This window comes from Rhipicephalus sanguineus, chromosome 6, assembly GCF_013339695.2.
Source record: "Rhipicephalus sanguineus isolate Rsan-2018 chromosome 6, BIME_Rsan_1.4, whole genome shotgun sequence".
NCBI classification, from domain to species: domain Eukaryota; kingdom Metazoa; phylum Arthropoda; class Arachnida; order Ixodida; family Ixodidae; genus Rhipicephalus; species Rhipicephalus sanguineus.
In genome coordinates, this window is record NC_051181.1 from 151,179,470 (window position 1) to 151,199,969 (window position 20,500).

At 46.8% G+C, this 20,500-nt stretch overlaps 1 protein-coding gene across 1 annotated transcript in view; it reads left to right on the forward strand.

Moving 5' to 3' along the window:
- Positions 1-20,500, forward strand: part of LOC119396792 (ubiquitin-like modifier-activating enzyme 1) — a 55,785-nt gene that overhangs the window by 4,161 nt on the left and 31,124 nt on the right. Inside the window, exons 2-11 of the mRNA XM_037664119.2 lie at positions 593-666; positions 3,093-3,261; positions 7,907-8,041; positions 9,057-9,163; positions 9,274-9,364; positions 10,590-10,722; positions 10,837-10,934; positions 11,433-11,579; positions 16,450-16,620; positions 17,092-17,196. Coding sequence (XP_037520047.1) covers positions 593-666; positions 3,093-3,261; positions 7,907-8,041; positions 9,057-9,163; positions 9,274-9,364; positions 10,590-10,722; positions 10,837-10,934; positions 11,433-11,579; positions 16,450-16,620; positions 17,092-17,196 — 1,230 coding nt within the window. The remainder of the gene's footprint in view (positions 1-592; positions 667-3,092; positions 3,262-7,906; positions 8,042-9,056; positions 9,164-9,273; positions 9,365-10,589; positions 10,723-10,836; positions 10,935-11,432; positions 11,580-16,449; positions 16,621-17,091; positions 17,197-20,500) is intronic.

The window sequence follows — 20,500 nt, forward strand, 5'->3', positions numbered from 1 at the left end:
AATTGTTTAAAACAGAACTACCCTTTGTTGTCGGATATGGCAGGTGAGGGGCGTTGTCAATTCTTATCGTCCGATATCTTACGCAGTTTAAAACTTCTACATCAGTTGTTTTTGGTCCTTATATATTTTGATTTCGTCCAAAAGTTGTGTATACGCATAATAAAACTTCATTCTTTGTGCGTATTTACCTAGAGGAGGAATTATGAGCCTTTTATTTAATTTAATTGAGGTTTTATTGCACCTTTTTCTTTTCTCAATTTTCTGGAATTTCTTGACCCAGAAAAAAAAAATATTGCGAATGTGAGCTGTAGTTACAGCATTTTGCAACTGTGGCCATTTCTGACATCAAAATCGGAACAACATGGTGGCAAAAAAGGGGTTAAGTGGCTCAAAATTTCGTAAGCTAGAAAATTTGAGTAGATGGTACCATATGCCCATTTGCATGTACCTCTACAGAACACGTCATTCCATGGGCATTCAGATGAGTGTTGCGTATGATGAGCACTACGTGGGAAAGTTAAACCCTTTTGTTGGTAGCTGGTTATGTGTGTTTGTTTGTTTTTGTTTCCTTGCAAGTGTTCTGTCTCTGCAGGGGGAAATGGCCCAAAATGGCTCCGCAGGCCAAAACACGGCTGACATCGATGAGAGTCTGTACTCAAGACAGCTGTAAGTGTCATTCATGCATACAAGTCTAGTGCAACATCTGTCAAGGCTTCAGAGAGTCGCGAAAAGTGGCTGAATGGCTATTATCAAGTGTGTCAATTATAACAAGCGGGCCAGCATTCACATGGTTCTCATCAACGTTACTAGAATACATTCAGTTTTCAAACTTGTTTGTACTGCGCGGAACCGCCACCACACTTGCTAGGTGTTGGCGCTGCAGTCGCATCGGGCTTCAAAATACCGCGCGCGCCGGCCAACGCTGCACAAGCGTTCGCGTTCTCTATCTTTTTTCTGCAGCTTTTGTGTTGGCGTTTCGTACTGCGTTCGCATCATGTGTCATCTGTTCGCGTGTTCGCGTTCTCTATCTGCCTTCTGCAGCTTTTGTGGTGGCGTTTTGGGCGTTTTGTACTGCGTTCGCATCATGTGTCATCTGTTCGCGTGTTCGCGTTCTCTATCTGCCTTCTGCAGCTTTTGTGGTGGCGTTTTGGGCGTTTCGTACTGCGTTCGCATCATGTGTCGTCTGTTCGGGTGAACCATGCCAACTTGTTGCGTGCCGGGGTGCGCGAGCGGATACCGCAAGGACGCAAGCAGCTCGGACAGACATTTTTTCTACGCTCCGACCGACGTGAGTCTTCGCGCAGCTTGGAACAAAGCAGTTCCATGTGCGGACAAGGAATTGACAGCCCGGGAGGAAGAGCTGAGCAAGATCATTTCACAGATAGAATTGCAGGAGCCAATGACAGCTGATACACTTCAGCACAGTTACTGCCGCATGACTGCGAAAGCAAGCGCGCTGTACTACCTTGGTGGTTATGTCGTGAAGAAGGTGCGAAAGTTCACCAGTTGTGAAGATTGCCTTGCAACTTGTATATCTGATAACCACGTACCAGCAGCAGCAGCCTTAACAGAGATGCGATCCTTTGTGCCTGGTGCACTGCAGCATCCATCAGGTGCTTTGACATCTATGCTTAGCGGCATTGAACGTGTAATTGAAAAAAGGACCAATGGTAACAAAGTGTTCGGAGATTTGTTCTGGACTATAATGGGAGAGCTGTCTGGATGTTCTCTGACTCGGGTAGGCTGCACAGAGCATTTTGAGGAGCTAAGTGCGCGAATCATCAAATTTTATTTGACCACACGGATGCATTTCTATTCGAAGTTTCTTCGCCAGCGGCGAGACTCTAGTGTGCCAGTGAAAGCAGCAAGAAACAGTGCTAAATTGCTATGAAAAGGAGACTGCCAGCAACTGGGATGCACATGTGCATAATTTTTTGTGGATGTATAACTGTTAAAAGCGTAAGTGCATGTATGTATAAATACCTGCAGGATGTATAACTGCAGGTATTCAAAATAAATAAACAAGTGAGTTAATACCGTCCGATCTGCTTTGAAATGGAGTGAATGAGTACTTGAAAAAAAAAGATGTTGCATGTCACCCGCGCATAATGCAATAGAGCGTACCATGTTTGCTAGCCATGAACGCATAACCCCCGTATTCAGAAACGCTCCTCGACTTGAACTTGACTTGCAACCGCCTTGGGCAGCGCGTTCGAAACGCGTTTGTGCTGCCTTGGCACAGCCTAAAGGCAGCGCGTTCGAAACGCGTTGAAGGCGGTGGCAAGTCACGTTCAAGTGAAGGAGCGTTTCTGAATACGGGGAAGTGTCTAAAAAAACTTTTAAGAACACTTAGATAGCGCTATCAAGCGAAAAAACGCGCCTGCGCTGAGCAGACGACACCGCGCCGGCTGGAGCCCGATGCGACGGTCCCGCCATCTGTCGACAAGCACAGAAATGGTGCCACCTGCGGAGTATGGCGGCAACGGAGAGTTTGACAACTGAATGTATCTAGTAACGTTGGGTTCTCATGTAGCGACACTGTCCCAAAAAAGGAAAGAAAATCGCTTATGCCATGTAACAGTTAAGCCAGGTAACAGGCCTGCTTTGGCAATTCCGTCGCACCGTGGCAAAAAATAGAGAACCTGGGTCTAGTCAACACCAGGAGTGCTTTATTGTTTTACACCATTACGTTTCGCCACTCATACTTGAAGTATGCAGGGAAAATAACTGAGCTGCTTGATGGGATCAGTGGTACTGCCGCTGTGCAAAACTAAATCACTTTTCATACTCCTAAGAGCTTTTGCAGAGTGACCAGATTGCAAAAAGAAGAAAAAAAAGATGCGGCACACAGGAGTGACAAGAACAAGCACTGACATTCAATTAAGCTTTTTAATCGGAAAACAGATATATACATAAAGCACATACCTATACAGTGCGCGCATGAAAAAGTTTTTACTTACCCTTGCTCGCGCCAAATTTCAAGGCGCACTCATTGTGTGACCACAATGTCGTGGCTCTCGTTAGAGGTAACCAAAGTTCAACTGCCTTTTTGGGGCGGAAATGTTGCAAAGCCAAGACTTCGTGTCTCGCAGGTATGTCCTCGGACATGAGGCCATGCTTCGAATGGCCCGATCGGACGTGCTCATATCGGGCATGCGAGGCCTGGGAGTGGAGATTGCCAAGAACATCATCTTGAGCGGCGTCAAGTCGGTCACCATCCATGACCAGGGTGTGTGCACCACCGCCGACCTCTCCTCACAGGTCTGTTGCATTCTTTTTTGATGCAGCCGAAGTCGAAGTTCCCCCTGGTTTTTTGTCGAAGTTCCCCCTGGTCTGGCACAGTTGTTAGCATGGAGTTGCGAAATTTGTTTTTAATCTATATTAGGCCAAGTCACAGCTTGATTTGTGCACAAAGTAGAACAGCTCACTTGAGCGATGTGACATGTGTAGGCTTGCAGTACCCCTTGCCATTGCCGATGATTGTACGTCTCCAGCATATCTACAAAATGTAGTCATGCTGTTTTCAGACGGTGCAGAAGCGCGATTGAAGGAAGTCTAAGTAGGCGTAACTTTTTAGTTTGCTTGTCATGGCTCTAACAATATTGCAAACCACAAGTTTTCATTGGTGCGGCCTCCTGGGAAAAGCTCATGTTGTTGGGTCCATGTGTGTGACAGCGTAAGAAAGGGTCAATTCTGGAGAGAGACAGTACACCAATTTCCTGGCGGGCAACTTACCACTGTCACAATTGGAAAGTGTATACTCATCGCATTTTGCCACTTTTAACATATGGTGCAGAAAGCTGGAGAATAACAAAGAAATATATTGCAAGCTTACCACTGTCAATATGTGTTTGCATTATGTGTCCAGTTGCTTTGAGTTCTCTGTGAATTGGCCCTCGGCCTGGCATTTGCTAGCTTCCTGGTTAGCTCAATTGGTAGAGCGAATGCCTCGGAAAGGCGTTGGTCCCAGGTTCGAATCCCGGACCAGGGTGAATTTTTCTGCAACCATGAGGCTTTCTTTCTGAGAAATCCGTATAAGGGGGGGCGGGGTGATTTCCTTGTGGCTTCGTGCTACAAATGGGTGGTTTTTTATTTTCCCTTTCCTAATAACAGAGAAACTCAAAGTAGTAGAGGACCACACAGCTGGCTCTGATGGGAACAAAATATTGTACAGTGAAAGCTTGTTAATTCGGATTTAACGGGACCGAAAAAACTGTCCAAATTTGCCGTATTAAGGGGAGACGCAGGTCGAAAAGTCGCGGTTTTCCGAAAAAAATCTGGTTTTTTTTTTTTTTTTTTCGGCTGTATTGTCATCCTTGGACTATAATCTTTTATTTCTGAAAATATCAAGCTCAAATTCGCACGAGAAATTATCTAAAAAGGCTTCCAAGTGTGAAGCGGTGACGGGAGAAATGCGCAAAAATCGCGAAAAAAATGGTGTAGTTTGCGTCCTTCTGTTGCGAAAATGACGCGGTGCCCGCCATTTGCAATCCTGCCCGCATGCAGCGTAAAGCTGTCTTCTCCACAATACACCAGGGGTTAGTCTCGTATCTTCACGCAGAATAAAGAAAAAACGAGAAAAACAACGCGTACGTCGAGTGTTTTGAATTTCGCGGCACGCAGCGCGAGGCCGCCATTGGACGGCGGCGCGCTCCACCAGGCTCCACCCTCTCCTCCCTCCCATCTCCCCGGCAAAAGAACGAAGCCTCAAACGCCGCGACCGAGTTGTTCTGCGTTTCTTCTGTATTTTCGTGCCATGGCAAGCCCTAAAAAGCGCAGTTCTGATGTTCGAAAGTTCAGGACTCGCCACAAGTATCGAGGGAAACGGCGTCGGACGCTTCCCAAAGCGACAGCGGTGGACGATGCCCCCGACGCTCCGATATCGGATAGGCCTAACGCCGACACCGAACCCCGCGACAGTGGTTGTGAAATTGACGCTGCGGTGGAATTTATCAGTGCATCCCAAAAGAAGATTGGATTCTTTGAGAGTGAGCCTAGACTTGTAGGTGCTCCTACTGTCAACACGATGCTTTGCGAAATCGGCGCGCTCACGGCACTTGTGGCGGGTTCGGCATGCCACCCTTGCCGCGAACGGAAGCTCGGCGTCCGAGAGGAGGCTGGAAAGCGCAGACTTTCGGCATTCCTCGAACTGTGTTGTGAAAATTCCGATTGCCCCGAGTCTACACTTTCGTCCACGCACACGTGGAGGCGGATTGTGGCCCAATTTGATGTAAATAGTGTTTTTTCTGATAAATGCCAACGTTTCAAACTTTCAAACTTGTTTTTCTCATTTTCATTTTTTTCGACAATTTCACGTTTTGCGGGCAGCCTTTTATACACTTATATTTATTGTATAGTAACGAAACTTGGCACACGTATTCTTCAAGACATGTAGAATGCAAATATCTACTTGAAATTGCAATATCTATCAGCATTACTTGTGAAAATATTCGGTTACTGTTTCAAAGGAGACTGAAAATAATCAGTTACAGAGTACAATTTTTTTTATTAGTTCCATTATCTCTGTGGAATATCTGGATAGATATTAGCACTCTACAGTCTACAAAGAGTCTAATAAGATTCAACCCAATGATTTTACTGAAAGTTTAGTACATAAAAGAGTTCCCGCAAAAAGTGTAACATTTTTCTATTGTGTATGACATAACTCAACAACTGTAGCAGCTACATGGAAAGTAATGACATATTTGAAATCTGCATGAAAAACTATACATATAACAGAATTTTCAAGTCTCTATTGCAAAAAATTTAAAAAAAGTTGTTTCAAGGAGCGTCTCCCCTTAATGCAAATATCATGAAACCAGTAAATGTCTATTACATCAATGCACTTTCCTTTTCTTCAGGAATATGTAAATCCAGTAATTATTTGCATAAGAGCAGTGCAAAAGAAGCAATTTTCGTCATTTGAGACTTAAAATCCGAAACATGCTCTAGACCCAACAACGCAATTGTGCATGGTGACCACGCCTTTCAGAGTGCCTGTGGCCATTTTGGCTATCCACAAATGAAGTATCCGTTCCTTTACGGCACTCTCCACGCTCTGGGGATCATCCGAATTAACAAGAGTTTGATGCCATTAAACAATGCATATACAGACCAGGGAACTTTCCAAATTAACGAGTGTCACGTTAAGCTTTTACTGTAGTGCATTGTGGATAAGCAAAGCCACTGTTACTGAGAAGTAAGCACGACACTGAGAGATAAGAAGCGGAGGGGGGTGGATCGGAGAATGAGCAGGGTAGCCTATATGCTTGTAGATAGTCAACGTCCGATTTTTCGGACTCCCTAGGGATCGCAGATTCGTCAGAAAAATCAGGCAGTCCGAAAAAATGAATTCATACTTTTTTATTTTGCTGAAGCGGTCAAATTGCCACAGCCACGTCCGAAATAGCTTTAATGCTTCCCAGTACACTTATCGGGCATCTTGGTGCGCGCCCAGGCTCTCGCAACTACATTCGGTACCTGCCGCGAACCCCGCTTAACTACATGCCAACTGCCACTTGCAAATTTGCGTCTCGTGATGAGCACCGCTGATACCGGAAAAGCGCGGAATAGATTACGGCTCTCACCCATGGAGCGTTTTGAAACGATGACGCGGAACACAGTGGCGGAAGCGCGCACAACTCGTCCGGCTTTCCCCGATGTGTGTGCACACGCATGTAAACGATGCGCACACACATTGCCGCCGATAAGCAGCACTTGCTGCCGTGTGAAGCCGATCGTTTATAGTTGTGTGCAGCACATCGCCAACTAAGCTGACGCAGTCACTGTACTGTTGCTCTACCGTACGCAGGCATTTATCATGAAAGGGTTCGGGACGCCCACTCCGTTCCTGACCGCACACGGGCGCGGCAATGGCGAGCGGGTTTCGTTCATGAAGGCAACACGTCTGTGCGACGCACTTAGCGGTCTCACTCAAAGAGGCAGCGTGGATGGTGGCGCGGCGTCTTTGGGTTCTCGCCTATTAAATGCGTGCAGTACGCATGCAACCGCGCTAGGCCACATGCACTACCGAGCAGTTAACTGAAGATGCTTATCATAAGGGTTGTCAGCGATTAAGCCGTGCTGGCGCATTTGCCACCTGCCGCCATAACGCCTCCGTGCATTTCTGCTGCTTATCCGTAAAGACATCGCCACACGGCGTCGTGATAGCGGCCCCTTTGAATTTTTGGTCTGCATCACCCCATAACACTTAGGCACTGCGGCAAAGCTGACTTTCGGACTCTGCTACTGTCGCAAACAGATCGACTCGCGAAAGCGCTGGTTCGAACCTACGAGATGATAGACGCGGCAAAGGAGGGGGCTTCAATCACTTCAGTTTCAGCGTCCGAAATTTCGGTCGTTCTTATACATTGACGTCTATGGGGCTGGTGACGGTGCCGCGAAAGCGTACGAATTTTCGAGCATCTGAAAAATCGGCAGTTAACTGTATTAATTAAGAGGAAAAGAAGTAGTCCTGGGCAGGTAATGCCAAGAGGATAGACAACCGGTGGTCACTTAGAGGGATGGAATAGATACCAGCAGATTGGAAGTGCAGCCAGACGATAAAGGGTTAAGTGGAGCAACGGAATTCAAAAAATTTGCAGGCATAAAATTAAATCTGCTCGTGCACTACAGAATAGGTTGAAGATCACTGGGAGAGGTCTTCAATCTGCGGTGGACATTAGATAAGCTGATGATGATCATTACAGTTGTCCACCACAGTTTTGGTGCGAAAAATTCTTAAAAATTGGAAAGCTGCATCACACTATTTGCAAGTTTCAGGGAGCTCAGTGTAGGCCTTGAAAATCCACCTAGCGCTTGCACAATACCTGATAATGCCCCATTCTTGCTTCATTTTCTGTCCCAACACAGTTTACGTGCTCACGATGATGTTTGGCGTTTTCAGTTCTACCTGAACGAGAGTGCCCTTGGTAAAAACCGTGCCGAGGCATGCCTCCAAGCCCTGACGGAGCTGAACACGTACGTCACAGTTGCGGCCCACACGCAGCCCCTCACCGAGGACTTTCTGAAACGGTTCAGTGTGAGTGCACCTTGCCTGCTTGGCACCAAAGGCAGATTTTGTATACGTGACCATGTTGAGCCGTTTGCTAAGCTAGCCCTGTTAGACTAAATTTCCTTTCTTTTTCTGCACGTTCATTCTTTAATGTAATGAAAGTTCGCGGGTTGTCAATATGCGCCAATAATATGGCTATACTTTTAGGCAGGCTTCGTTAAAAAAGAAATGGGTATTGCATGCCAAGGGTTCTAAAAGGTAGCTTTTTCATTGCAGTTTTAAATAGTTCCTTCCATTGCTTAACACAAGTGCCATGCTTCCATACCACTACTCTGTTCCTAGAAAAGGCTCTGCATATTGAAGTTATTTTTCTGTGCTTATCTTCCCAGCGGAATGATTACTACTGTTGGGATGGATATGAAAGCCCTCCAAACAATAGATGTTTGTTGTGATTGTAGGAGACTACTTTTCACTTCCTGTAATATGTTTTACTGAAAAGGAAGCATTCCCACATCACCAATTTTTCTTTAGTGGTGTCTCTCATAATCAGATCGTGGTTTTGGGACGTTAAACCCCAGATATTATTAATTTTTCTTCAGTGATTTGTAGAATTGGCATAATAAAATGAACAAAAGAAATGCACTTCAGAACAGTATTGTTTATTGAACACAGAGAAGAGCATTGGCTGCATGGGAAGATGTCTTTCTTGCACTGCTTGCAGTCCGCTTTCTTGATGACACTGTACTGGAAAGTGGCGTATGGCATCGTAGCACCATCTGTGCATGAAACTGGGAACTAGGTTTATGGACTTGCTGGTGTTATTTTTGTAAGAAAATGGTCGAAGTGCTCAGCTGGTCTACGGTTATTGGGTGCGCGAAATGTGTGGAGTTGCCTAGCTAGTCCAGAGAGGTGAAGGGTTAACTTGATTTCACTTCTTACCTAAGCATAAAGCTATTGGGTGGCCTCCAGCTCCATAGTTGTTTGACATTGCTTGTAAGTGCTCTGTCACGGAAGCAGAAAAACAGTGAGTGTCTTTTGGCAGGTGGTGGTGTTGACGGACACTCCGCTGGCGGAGCAGCTGTCCATCTCGTCTTTCACTCGTGCTCACAACATTGCCCTCATCGTGGCCGACACCCGAGGTCTCTTTGGGTACGTCAATTAGACCATTGTTGTTTTTGTCTGTAAAACATTTTGCGTGGATTTGAAGTGAAAGGTAACAGAATTTTGCTCATTCTCATTTTCCTACCGCTGCGTTGCAGCCAGATCTTCTGTGACTTTGGCGAGACCTTCCGTGTGGTTGACACCACTGGAGAGCAGCCGGTGTCAGTCATGGTTGCTTCCATCAGCAAGGTGTGTGTTTTGGGCTTAATTTGAAAAGTTGTTAATGCTTGCTTTAGGTTCTCACTGAAGGCCTTGATTTGGTACTGTGTGGCACATGACAAGTGGTCGTTTGATGAACAGTAACTGGCGATACACCAAGAGTGTAGTCACAATATTATTGAGAACTAACAGACAATAATGCCAAGGAAGGTATAGGGGCTGTTATTTGTAGCAATTAGAATATAAATGTGAAGAAAGTAAAGTGGACGAAAAGATAACTTGCCGCCGGCAGGGACCGAACGTGCAACCTTCGAATAACGCATCCGATGCTGTACGACTAAGCTACTGTGGCAGTTATCCTCTCGTCCACTTTATGAAGTATATATGTGCATTTTTAAACCTAAGAGTGTTCTCAATAATATTGTGTCTAACAAAGAAAAACAAGCCCCTAAAAGTCAACTTCTTCCTTCAACCAAAAGTGTAGTGTGATCTGCTCAGAGGAAAATAGTCTTATGGAAATATGAAGTGGATAAAGTAAACCCTCACATTATTTATCTACAGCAGTGTTGAACAACCCACTTAAGTAGAGGTGCTTTTCCTTGTACAATGGACTGGCGCTGTGGAAAGAGTGGGAAAGAAAACAACACTCGATCGCATTTTGCGAGCAGATATCAGTGCTCTTTTGGTATCTGCGCTAGCCCGTGCTTTGGAACACTGGTGTTAAGCCACTGCACGAACCTAACCGATCTGCAAGACAAAGGTCTTATTGACTTTTATTTCTCTCACTGAATAAGGAAAACTTAACGGTGGACAGCTTGTGATCTGTGGTAGCCAAACCCACAATTTCTGCAGCATGTGTGGTCTCCATCTGTTGAAACAATGGAGGCACTTGCTACATACATTCAGTGTAAAAATTGCTTGAGGTACACTTGCTAAAATGCCGCATTTTTGAAATAGTGTAGCCTTGCGGCTTCCTTATGGCATATATACCTGCACACAGATTGCTTTTGTTTCTCTGTAGAAATTGAAGCATACTTGGATATCATTACATGGGGTGGGGTCATTATGGGAGTAGATTTTGTTCAGCCTTTGCTTTTGCTAAGTGTCGTCCGCATTACATGCAAGGAGCATGTAAAGTGTGAACATATTAGTACTCCTTGGAATAGGAACGTCAACGTTACATTCGCAATGTAAAAGAAATAAAATTGGTTGCTTGTGCATAACGAAATGGTTTGCTATGGCTTGTGTGCCCTAGGACAAGGAAGCGGTGGTGACGTGCCTAGACGAAACACGGCACGGACTTGAGGATGGGGACTACGTGACTTTCACGGAAGTCGGTGGCATGACTGAGATCAACAACTGCCCACCCATGAAAGTCAAGGTGCTCGGTGAGCTCGGTTTTTGTGTTAGGTGAAAAACTGCTTCAGGGGTAATGGTTTCACTTGCACTATTTTGCTTCTGGGGTCATTTTTTTAGTTCATGTACGTTTTGTCTCTCACAAGGTCCCTACACATTCAGCGTGGGAGACACGACACAATTTGGAGATTACCTCAGGGGTGGAATCGCAACACAAGTCAAGATGCCAAAGGACATTAAGTTTGTGAGTGGTGCTTTTTCTTTTGCAAGCATGGGGGGTGTTTGATTCGTGTATTGCATGTGTGTGTTTTGAAGTTTGTGGGAGCTGTTGTGTGGGGGAACATTGGCGAGCGTTAATTTTTGGTAAGGTGTGGCCTAGAGTGCTGTGGCTGCTTGCTGATAAAAGCTTTCACTTCACATGGCTTGAAAACTTCCTTTGTACGTACCGTATTTTCTTGCATATAACCCGCTCTAAAAAAAAAAAAGGCAAATGTGCTTGAAAAAGTGGGGGTGCTCTTTTTGAGTTCAAGGTTATACACAGGCGTGGGTTATATGCAAGAAAATATGGTATATTCAAAATGATGTTGGGCATGCACATTTTACAAAAAAAAAAGGTATCGAAGTTGCCACGTTCAAGATGAGTATTCCAATCTGGCAGCACTGTCAGTGATTGTTTATTATTTGCAGTTTTTGTATTGCCATGCAATTCATAGTTGGTTTTGGTTTTTTGGTACTCTTGCAGAAGTCGCTAAAGGACGCCCTCGCGGATCCAGAATATGTCATCTCGGACTTCGCAAAGATGGACCGCCAGGACCAGTTGCACTTGGGCTTTCAAGCACTTCACGCCTTCGAGGCAAAGCACTCACGGTTACCGCGACCTTGGAACAAGGTACAGAGTCTTCAGAACTGGTGTGACTGCCGTGTTGGCAAAAGCAACGCTTCTTTCTCACAGAAAGCCTGCATTTGTTTACTTTGAACTGTCTGCATTGCCAAGTTTGGCATGCTGGCTGTTACTGCTCCAGTAGTCTTGGCTGCACTTGCTGCAGGTAGCTTTGGGTCACAGTGTAGGGAAGGCAGCGGAGACTAGCTTGCATGCAGAACTCCTAAAGTAGTCTTAGTCTCGTTCAACAAAAAGCATAAACATTTTCCTTAACTACTGTACATATGAAGCGACAAAATACTCTGTATTTAACTTAATTAACTTAAAAAACTACACTCTACACTTTAAAAACTACAACTTAACTTAAAAAACTACACTTTGCTTGTCACTGCTTGCACAGAGTTCTTGATTACAAAGAAGTGCTTTTGTTCCAACAAGCTTTAGTGTTGTGACAATTTTGCTCGATGTTTAGTTAAAACCCACTTAGTAGAAGTGCTTTTTCCTCTCTCATTCGACTGGCACTGGAGATGGTGGGAAGAGCAGATGTCACTCCATCGCAATTTGCTGGCGGATGTCTGTTGTTTGCCCAAGCCCGTGCTTTGGAACACCAAGTGCTGCACGTGTTCTCAAGCTCGGTAATTTGCCGTGTGCACCCTGTATCAAAAGTTAGTCGGATGTGAAATTTTTGAGAAAGCTGTATTCCTGCTTTGTCTAACAGAGCCTCCATTTGAGTGTTCTAGCCTGTAGTAGTTATTGCAATCCATACAGTTAACTATTAGGTTAGAAGCATCGGGCACTGACAAAGCATAAGTTTGCTTTTGCAGGGGAGCCCACGTCGCCGTAGACTTTTGCCACTGGTTGTAGCTGTATGTTAATGCAAGCACATAACAGTGCTTATGTAATGAGAGCACATTACTTGGGGAGGGGATTGTTTCTGCCTGCTGCTGCGAGTGTGAAGACACTTGTCTTGGGAACAATTTCCAAACAGTCTTTTACATGTGCAACTGTGTTTGAACTGCATGCAAAAGTAATTGCAAACCAATTCAAGAACTCTGTGCAATTTTGTTGATAAACTGAACTGCTTTGACGGCCGTACCTTTAAGGGGGGACGCAGGTCTTTAGGACCGAAAAATCGCGAAAAAATGCACTTTTAAATTCTGTCATTTTCGTTATTGTTGGGGTCCCTTCCACCTATATCCGAAGTTTTGGGCATTTCAGACGCGTAGTTTTTAAGAAATTGTCAAATAAACAAGCTAATGCGACGCGGTTTCTCGCGAAAACATTGCTAAAAACGACCATTTTCAGCGCCGTCGCATTCCACAGCCCGCCGTCGTTACGCGGCCATCTTGGATTGGTTTGAAAGAGCGATCCTTCAGCTCTTTTTCCCGCCAAAAACGAGCTTCCTGCGGCGCGTCACAGCAGACAAAAGCGCAAAATAGTAAAAGCAGAATGCGAACCCATCATTGGCTGCTTGGCATCACGTGGTCATCACGTGGTAAAGAGGAGGCTTCTGATTCGCCCGCGCGGCGCGCACTAAGTTCAAATGCTCAGATGGAGGTTTCTCATTGGTCCGCGCGACGCGCAGGTGTTCAGCTGCCCGCGCCAGCCCGCGCGTCGTTCATGCGTATCGCCTCGCCATTTTGAAGCGGATTGATCGGATAAAGACGAGCGCGAGCGTGCGACATGCCGCCGTACCGCAAGTACCGCACCGTCCACAAGTTCGGGAAAAGGCGCAGGAAACGCGTTAAAAGGCTAGCGGACGCCTTCGTTTCGCCGACGGTGATAACATCGGGCAACGGCGCGCTATCGGAAAGCGGATCGGTCGACGAGACCACGGCCGGCACAACGACGTCGGGCGGTATCGTTATGCCCACCGGCGGCTCCCTTGGACCTGACAGCCAGGACCAGCGACGGAGAATCGACACAACGTTCCTCAGCAACGATGATCGCGACCAGCTCCAACAAAAAGCCGACGAAAAAATTGCCGCATTATCGTCTCTCTCGGCCACTGAACGGAAGCTGCGGACCCTCGCAACGATGCGCAACGACACGGCCCCCTCAACGTCGGCCGCGACGTACACGGTCGTCGACATCGATCTTGTTAACGAACTACTGTGCAGCAGGGCTAAGTGCAACGAGTGCGGAGGTACCCTTTCCATTTCCAGAGGTGCGAAAGATTACGGCATCGCGGTGCAATTGAGCCTGGAATGTGACAGTTGCGGCGTTTTGGAGGCGAAGTGGAGCTCGCGGCGCGTGTCTGGAACGGCAAAGTGCAATCCATTCGAGATCAACATTCTCGCGGCCCGTGCAGTTCAAAGCACCGGTAATGGGCAAACAGCGCTCAATGACTTATTTTCTGCTATGGGAATATCCCACAGAGGCCTGCATCATAAGACATATCAAGGACACCTGAAGGAAAGGCTCAACCCAGCTGCAATGGAGGCTTGCAAAGGGGTGATGTCTGACTCTGCTTCAGCAGTGAAGGAACTGTACAAAACGCTCCATTTCGGGAATACTGGAAACGTCGCGGTTTGTTTCGACGGCAGTTGGATGACTAGGGGCCACCTGTCTCATATTGGTGTGGGTGCGGTAATAGAGCTATTTTCGGGGTATGTGCTTGACTTCAAGGTACTGTCAAACTTCTGCCTTGGCTGCAAACGTGCACCACCAGAAAATGATCCTGGGTACAGTGCCTGGAAAGCCAATCATGTGTGCCAAAAAAATACCGAAAGTAAGTCTGGCCAGATGGAACCAGAGGCAGCTGTTGCCCTCTTTGAGCGCTCCCTGGCACGTCATGGGTTGCGCTACACCACAATACTTTGTGATGGTGACAGTAGATCCTTCCATGCCCTCGAAGACGCCAAAGTTTATGGTTACGTAAACATTGCAAAGGAAGATTGCGTTAATCATGTGCAGAAGCGGATGGGCACTGCCCTTCGCAACCTCATCCAGAAGCACAAAACGGAGCATGGTGGGGGTTTGAGTGGCAAAGGCCACCTGACAGGTGAGCTCATTACAAAGCTCACTAAGTATTATAGCTGGGCACTGAAGTCTAATGTGGGCAATGTAGATAGTATGCACAAAGCCGTAATGGCAACGTACTATCATATATCTTCGACAGATGAGCACCCAAACCACAGCCTGTGCCCAAGTGGTACAAACTCGTGGTGCAAGCAAAATGCTGCTGCTGCTGCTAGAGGAGAGCCACTTCCAAAGCACCGGAGCTTGCCAGAACATGTCAGCAAGGCGCTCCTGCCTGTCTATGAACGACTTGCTGACAAAAGACTCCTGGAGCGCTGCCACCGAGGCAAGACGCAAAATGCGAACAAATCTCTGCATTCTGTGATCTGGTCTCTCATGCCAAAGACTAAACATGCCTCCCTAGTTGCAGTAGAAACTGCGGTCGCAGAGGCAGTCATGAGGTACAATGCCGGCATGAAAGAAGCTTCCTCTCGGATTCTGCAAGAAATGCAAATACAGCAAAGCAGCAAGGGCATCCAAAGGGCAGAAGAGAAAGACTGTCAACGTCTCGCTAGTGCAGAGCGGAAGAGGGCAGCTTCGGCCAGTTTCCTTCAAGCAGCAAAGCGGCGTCACCAAGCAAAACCATGCAGTGATTATTCACCTGGGGCATATTAATGAGTTTGCTATCAAATAAACCTACTATGTTGGTTGCACAACTCTTAAAAACAATGCTTTGCGTTTTTTCTGATTTTCTCAGTTTCATTTTTTCAGCCAGTGTGCAATCTTCTGATCACGTTTTCTCGGCTTCCACAAGTCCAATTTTAATCATTCTTTTTTTGTTTAGAACCTAAGTGTTTGGTAAGTGCCGTATTACTACCAAGTAATGCAAGATAATGTTATTTATTAAAACAAATGTCACTTTTGATCAAAGTAATCGAGCTGGTACTGCAAACATGAACTTCAAATGCCTACAACTTTTGTTCTAGACAAGCTAGAATGACGAAACTTGTTGCTTGGCACTCCTTGGTTACAGCAGGTTATAATGACGTGGAGTTTAGCAATAACTATGCAGTACATTTTTTTGGAAAGATGACAAAAGATTTTTACCAAAATGTCTCTGTTAAGGAAGAATGGTATAACATACATTAAAACAAGCTGTGTATTTAAGTTCAGCATACAAAACTACATAAACCTTGAAATTTTCATCATTCTAACTCAAATTTTGAAAAATATTTTTCAAAGGCCCACATATCCCCTTAATTCTTTCTTCACCAATCAGCATCTTTTTCTGATATAAATATAAGCATTATTATGGCGATGTCTCAAGCACTGTAATCGGCTTCACGAGGCTTTGAACCACAGTTGTGGTTGTTTGTTGTTAGGCGTCAAGGTGTTGTTTGTGATCGTTACTGGGATCTCATTATTTGATTGGCCTATTTCTGTTTTCTCTTTAAATTGCCCTTTTGGCAGTCATATTCTACTTTATGATAGTGCAGCTGCTAAAGTGGAGTCCGACAAGGTGCACTCTGGTTCTAGACTGCCGAAGACAGTAGACGAAAGTTCTCACGTGATGCGGCGTGTTGTAAAGGGTCCTTTCATTGGTGCGATCTCACCTAGGAAACTGTATTTTTGGTTCAGGGAACTCTGTAGGCTCCATTTCTAAAATTCCACCTGTGGTGCACATTGCTCAGATTACTCCTGGATGGCCACGCTACAATTAAACAGCTGACAGGTGTCAAAATGTAGCTGCTGACTGAAAGATCCTTGTGAAGTTAGCCCCCTACACCTGCCTTGTTGCCAACATATTAATTTAGTATGCTTCAAGCCGAACTGCTGGCATGTGTGGTTCGCCAAAATGTTGATGAAATTGGCAGTGCTTGTATGTAAGCAAGGTCGCTTGGGTGGTCTACCCTTGCAGGAGGATGCGGCCGAGGTGGTGGCCCTGGCGAAAGAAAAGAATGCCTCGTCGGCCAAACCGCTGGAGAGTCTCGACGAGAAGCTGCTCTCCACTCTGGCCCATGTCTCCAGTGGCTCACTTTGCCCCATGCAGGCAGTCATCGGAGGCATCACTGCTCAGGAGATCATGAAGGTGAGGGCAGTCTCTGGCATCGTCATCATAGAAATGCTTTCGCACTCCGTACGTGAAGGAATGTTGTATTAAATATCGATTTCACTAGTTTTAGCAGAATTAATTTTTGCGGCAGAAGCAACACGTTTGCCGCAAGGGTGCGCTTGAGGTTCCCACACAGTCACCATGATATCTGGTTTTGACGGTACCTGTTAGTGCCTGCGTACTTCGTTATCGGTAAAGGTGAATTGCATTGAGCTTTGAGGGAGCCAGGCATTTAGTGCAAGTAGTTTCCAAAAATTTTACTGCACCAATGCGGCCAAAACATGAAAGACAACTCCATAACATCGCTCTGATGTATTAGCATGGGGGCTTGGGCATGAAATTCAAAAGTCGACCTCCTACCTTCATTTTCTCCAACGGTTCGATCATTAAGATCTATTCTTTCTTGCTCTTCACTGTGGCAAACACTTCTTTTTTTGTGTGTCTCAGGCGTGCAGCGGCAAGTTCAACCCGATCCAGCAGTGGTTCTACTTTGATGCGCTGGAGTGCCTGCCGCAATCAGGGACGGTTTCAGAAGAGAGTGCCACTTCACTGGTGGGTATTTTCGGTTCTAATTTGACCTCTTTCTTAAGGGGGGAGGCTACCCCGGAGACCGAACTTTTTTATTTCTTGAGATATATTGATGAAACTTTCAGGGTGTGTTCACTGCACTAAAAGTTGAGAAACTGCAAAGTTTCATGAAATTGTGTTGATCAGTTCCTGAGTTACTGAGGTCTAACTGGGTGGTTCACATGTGGGCCTGAGGCAGAGCCGGGAGAAATCCCAGGATATAGTAGAAAGCTGAAATTCTTTGTGGTCATCCCTGGATAGATATCCTAGGGTACTACAAAGCCCTTTTTTTTAATTTCCCCTCCAAAAATTTTTTATGCAACTTTGAATTTGATGTAGCCCACAATGACGAGATTTATCAAAATTTAATTGTTTGTTATTAAGGGGGCAGACTCATTTAAGACATTTTTTTGTTATTTCTTCAGTGATCTTAATGAAACTGTGCACACTTGTGCAGTTTTTTCTGCTGATTTCAAATATGTAATTACAGTGAAACCTCGTTAATACGTACCTGCCGGGAACGCGGCATAACTACGCACTAAACGGTAGTACGCATTAAACACCAAGTACAAATTTGCATCTCCTAGCGTACGCCATCGCCCAAATAAATAGAGTGCCACAGCAAATATTGCCTAAAGTACCCACCGCAAAGCCTCTTCTTTCTTTTTGCCAAAGTGGAGAAAACATCCTGGCACACTCGCACGACCGCCCGATAACGTGTAGTGGCGACGCCGAAGAGCATTTCGAAACTATTGCAGGGTCCCTGATATGTGGTCAACGCAGTGACCGACATAGCGACAGAAGGGACAGTGTGATTTCCGCGGTATATGTGTGTGCATCTAACCGCGATCTGCCACTAAACGAAAACTGACACAGTTCCAGTGAAACGCGGTACGGCCGCGTGGAGCCGGGAGCCGATCGTCTCCCGGCTAGTTGCGTGCAGCGCGTCTACCGGGCCGCTTGCTGTGCCGCACGCGCGCATTTATCGTGGGACTGTTGTTCGTACCCACTTCGCTCCAGATCGTGCACAGATGCGGCGAGTAGCTTGTTCGGTTAACGCAGCGATGACGAGCTTCATGCAAGCGATGCGCACTCCGCGATGCTCTAGCGGTCCTGGCAGCGGACGGAGGCGCGTTGTGTAGTCGCCTAATAAAAGCTTGCAGTATAGTTACAACCGCGCTACGCTTGCAGTATCGTACACGTGCGTTTAGTGTGATACAGTGCAGACCACTTATAACGTAACCGCATATAGTGCAGGACCGGTTATAATGCGGTCTTTTTCGACGCCCGTTTACCCTCCCATAGAACCGCATGTATACGCATACCGCTTACTGTGCAGTCCCCCAAGGTGAAATACCGTTTATAATGCGGTTGCGGGAAAATATTTCCGACAAACGCGGTAGCGAGTGCGGTTCTCAAAGGAGGTACGCCGCTGGGGAGGGAGCAACGAGGTCATTACGAAGGGCGAGGGCTCGCGCAGTGAACGAACGAGGGGCGGAGGTAGGAAAAAGACCGCGGCAGCGCTGTGCGGGCTCGCCGAGTGGGGAAGGATGGTGGTTGCCTAGGCGACGGAGTAGCCTTTGCACCGGCGGCGGCAAGGCTCCGCGGCCGCTTGCCGGCAGTGCGTTCCGCGTGGAACGTACGATCGCGTCCTCATCAAGCGCGTTTTAAAGCAAGTTTCCTGTCGGGAAAAGCGTCGTCGTTATCACACTTGCTACAGATATCGCATTTGCTACCTCGTCCGCAAATTGAAAAGTTTTGCGGCTTCATGACGCGGGCTTTCGCCTTTTCTGCCAGTGCGCGGACTTAAACGAGCTTGGCGGGCTTTTGTCGCCGTTGATCTCCCGGCCGCGAACACAAACTTCGTATCACGCGCGCTGTTCTTGGGTTAGCGCTCGAGTGCGATCTTTTCGACCTCCGATCTTCTTCTTGTCTTGGACAAACTTCCCGCGACAACATGCTGAACCGCAGGCTAGGCCTAATCAGCGTTGGTTGCTTTTCGGTAGCGGTCGCGGGCGATAAAAGTTGCGGTTTGGTGCGGAATCAACGAAACTTTTTGCGATGGCTGCACTTGAAGGGAAGGGAATCATATCGTTAATGAAAACGAGGGCATGGTTGGCACATGCAACTCTCGAATGGTGGTTCTGGATTCGATTGCAATGTCTTGGACATCGCGTGCGCGCTCGTGAAATAGAACGATCGGTACCGCTCAGCACATGAAATTTCGGTTGCGATTCGACATGGTTTCTGTGTAATGCGCATACCTCGAGGTAGTCGGCGAATTTCCGCGATGGCACTTTGTTTTGTTTGCTTTTTCCCCCGTGTTCATTTCGTTGGCAATGCGGGTCTTTGGCGGTTAATTTTTGAACATTCGGAGATTTAAGTGGTTGTAAGCGCCCCAAATCGCATATGTCGATTATCGGACACGCGAGGCTACATGCTCAACACGTTTTGCGCAAGTGCAGACTTTGAAGAAGGTTGTTTTGGTTATAGTGCGGTACCGCTTATAGTGCGGATATTCGCGACTCCGGCGACTTACGTTATAAGCGGTCTATACTGTAGCGTCAATCCAGCGAGGTTCCTCGGCGCCCGCGACCCGCAACGCTAGCTACGCAACAGCGATCTGCTTTCGCTTCTATAAAGCGGTGCGCGCCTTATGACGGCTTAGTAGCGTTTGCTGTCGGGCTAGTTGGTACATGGCTGAAGTTCTTCGACCCTAACCGAGCATTTGTGCCATTAATTCAACTTCAGCCTTGAAGACGGCCGCGCACGACGAAGCGGCAGCGATCGGTGGCCCAGCGCGTTCAGGTTGTCGCCTAATAAAAGCGTGCAGTAGGCTTAAAAAGTAGCGCTGCGCCACACGCGTGCCCGAGCAGATAGCTGAAGATACTTATTGTGATGAGGTTGTCGGCGATAAGTCATGTCGGCGCGTTCGTCGGTGGCCGCCACCTCGCCTTCGTTCTTTCCCGATGCGCCCGATGCTTACCAGCAAAGGCGTCGCCGCAATCGCGCGGAAGTCGGAATCGGGGATCGACTGATCTGCGCACTTCTCAAAAAGGCGGAAGACCTTTGGCGGCACATTCTGGCGTCAGGAAGTTGAGCAGCACAGTAAAATTTTATGGCACAAAAAGTTACCGCGGTACGCAGGGTACGCACTAACCGGTAGGCATAGGGCGAACCACTACGGCTTAAGCGGTCAGCGAATGCATTGGGCTCTATGGGACTCGGTCGGGGATTCGTCGCAGCTATGTTTTAACCGTTAGTACGTTTAGAGCGGGTACATATTAAC